This window comes from Haemaphysalis longicornis, unplaced genomic scaffold (genome assembly GCF_048455015.1).
Source record: "Haemaphysalis longicornis isolate Haplotype H1 unplaced genomic scaffold, Haemaphysalis longicornis Haplotype H1 scaffold_3, whole genome shotgun sequence".
Classification (NCBI taxonomy): Eukaryota; Metazoa; Arthropoda; class Arachnida; order Ixodida; family Ixodidae; genus Haemaphysalis; species Haemaphysalis longicornis.
The window spans coordinates 89,276,130-89,278,708 of NW_027526335.1; the positions used below are offsets into that span (position 1 = coordinate 89,276,130).

A 2,579-nucleotide genomic window follows, 5' to 3' on the forward strand; every position below is an offset into this window, starting at 1 on the left:
TACATAGGTGGCAATCGACGTTATGCAAAGCTTTATACTTGCGCTGGTAGACTGGCATCGTCACATGCATGTTTTTACTGTGGACGCATATTTACTCGTTGTCGGAAACGTCGCGCGAAAGGGTAGTGACCGTATGGTCTTATTCAACAATCAGGTTCCCATTTGGGGCCAGCACGCTGTTGAGACGTCCCCACATCTAAGCCTAGAGAACGTGATACACACAGAAACTTGGCCTCCCCGTCGCCAGTCGCTTCAAAGCACCACGGGCGTGATAAGCGAGGCCGGCGTTAACTGGTGTAACTTTCCTGAGCGCCCCCGTATACCCCCAAGTCGCTTCCCTGCCCCTCGGGTGTGGTATGCGGAGGCTACTCTTGTCTGGTGGATACGATAAAATCCGGCGGCGCACTCTGCCAGAAAGCAGCAGCAGCCCCTGTAAAATTAAGTGGACTGCTTAAAATTAAGAGGACTTTAAAATAGGACTGCTACCTTATCAGCAACCGATCCGCTATTTTACCGGAAAAGATATAATTTATTATCGCAGAACAGCTCTGTCTTATCTGTGTTTCCAGATACGGCATCGAGCTTTGGGGTTCATGTAAGCACCGCGCTTGCAGTGGAAGGCACGAGCGAAAGGCTCGAAGTTCCTCAACGCCACGTTAAGGCGCCAACGCGGCGGTGTGAGTTGGAACTTGCGCCGCTGGTCCCACAGCCCCTCGTCCCTGTGGTCACAGAATGCGACTGCGTGGTTGTAGAAGAAGAGCTGGTCCATTGAGACGGCCGTTGTATCCCAGACCACGTGGGCGTCCGACGCATTCATATCGCGAATCGCACCCTGGTATAGTTGGAAGAGCGGCTCCAGGGCGGCACTGTCCAAGAAGTCCTCTTCCCGCGACCGCAAGCGGCTTTCAGCGGCGCCCTGCTGCGGGTACTGGGGCGCGAGGCAGGCGGATGCCTGCTCGTAGGCCGCTGTGGTTGGAACGCCCCACCAGACGCGCGGCCGCAGCTGCGCGTCGATCGCCGAGCCGGTGCGAGCGATCGCCTCAAGGGTTCCTCGAACCAGGTGCAAGCCGACGGCCGCGTACAGGATCGGGTATATTCTGTTGCTCACGGCGTTCATGAAGGCGAGGCTCGCCTGCGGCACGAACAGCGAGTTGCTCACGGCCCGGTACTCGTGGCCCACGCGGAACGTTGAATCGGCGAAGTGGCTATCGAACGCCCGAGCCCCGTGCGGCCAGGCCCTCCAGTAGACGGCCGATGAGAAGCTGTAGATGCGGAACACCGACTTTAGCATGGCCTCAGAGTCCCGCAGTCCGCAAGTCGAGGTCGTGCGATAGAGCTCATAGTCGACCGGGTTGGACTGCGCGCCAAACTCCAGCCTCATTGACTGAAGCTTGCGCATTGCCGTGGGCCTGTCTGAAGCGTCGATCCAGGAGCGTTCGGTGTCTACCAGGTGTCCGAGGATATTCTTAGTCTCGTCGAACAGGGATGCGAGCTGGAGGTCCAAGTGCGATCGAGGGGTGGTGGCGAATTCCTTACCCAGAGTGAGCTTGGCCACGATGCTGGTGCCGTACTTGTACAGTTTCTCCAAAAGGACCATGCAGGCGACTTGACGCTCATAAAGATCGGGCACGTCGAAGTCGTGAGTAAACTCGAGTAGGAATTCGGCCTCTTTTCCTAGGAAGGGAGACAGCGCCATGAGGACCTTGAAGCCGACGTAGTTGGGAATAACTGAGTGCCAGCTGCTCCGAGTCACAAACCCCAAATTTTTTAAAAAGATTGGGTCGGTTGTTGCGACCTCGGTGTCGCTACCTATGGCGTCGCTTTGTGCGAGCGTCTGAAAGTAATTGATCCAGTCCCAACTGTTGTTGACAACAAGACTTCGCAAGGGAACAACTTCGTATCTACGAGTCCTCGCGAACTCTTCCTCGGTCACCAAGGTGATACTCTCTAACCTTTTCTCAAGCGCAGCAATTCTTTCGGCTGTAGAATGCAATAACTTGCGTGAAGAAAAGATATTCAATGCTTTCTCCACAAAGTCCGTGTATAGAGAGTCTGTCGCTTCTAGGACGTTAGTGGCGAAACGCTTATAAAACGTTTTTGGTGGGCCCAGTACAAATATTAAAGAGCTGTTGCCGACCAGGCCACGCCTTTCGAGTACCACGCTGAATAGTACGTTCAGCCTCATAATCCTGTCCGCTGTAGCCACTGTACGAACCATGTCTCCACCCAATGCTTCATGGAACGGCCACCCACTGAGGTTAAAGGCGCTAAGGATGTCACGGAAATCGGAGGAGACGTTTCCAGCCGCCTTGGGCTCTTTTCCGCATGCACCGTAGACCCACATCATTTGCGACAGGAAATTGTCCTTGTATCCTCCAGCGTGTCCCTTTAAGGTTACGAAGTATTTGAAGACCTTGGTAACATCCGTCATAAGTGCGGCGATGCTGAACTGGGCGAACGGTCGCGAGTACACGTCCCCGCTTCGGTACCACTTCGGCCCGCAGACGTGCCCGTAGAAGTCTTCGCACGGGTCCACCTTGTCGTTAATCTTTAAGAAGATGTAGTACTTGTTCCATTCG

General features: G+C 54.7%; 1 protein-coding gene across 1 annotated transcript; it reads right to left on the reverse strand.

Moving 5' to 3' along the window:
• Nucleotides 1-553: 553 nt before the first annotated feature.
• LOC144175321 (phosphate-regulating neutral endopeptidase PHEX-like) lies at nucleotides 554-1,696 on the reverse strand. Its single transcript, XM_077704403.1, has one exon. It carries the CDS (start codon nucleotides 1,694-1,696, stop codon nucleotides 554-556), a length of 1,143 nt encoding a protein of 380 aa, XP_077560529.1.
• Between the last annotated feature and the right edge of the window lie 883 nt (nucleotides 1,697-2,579).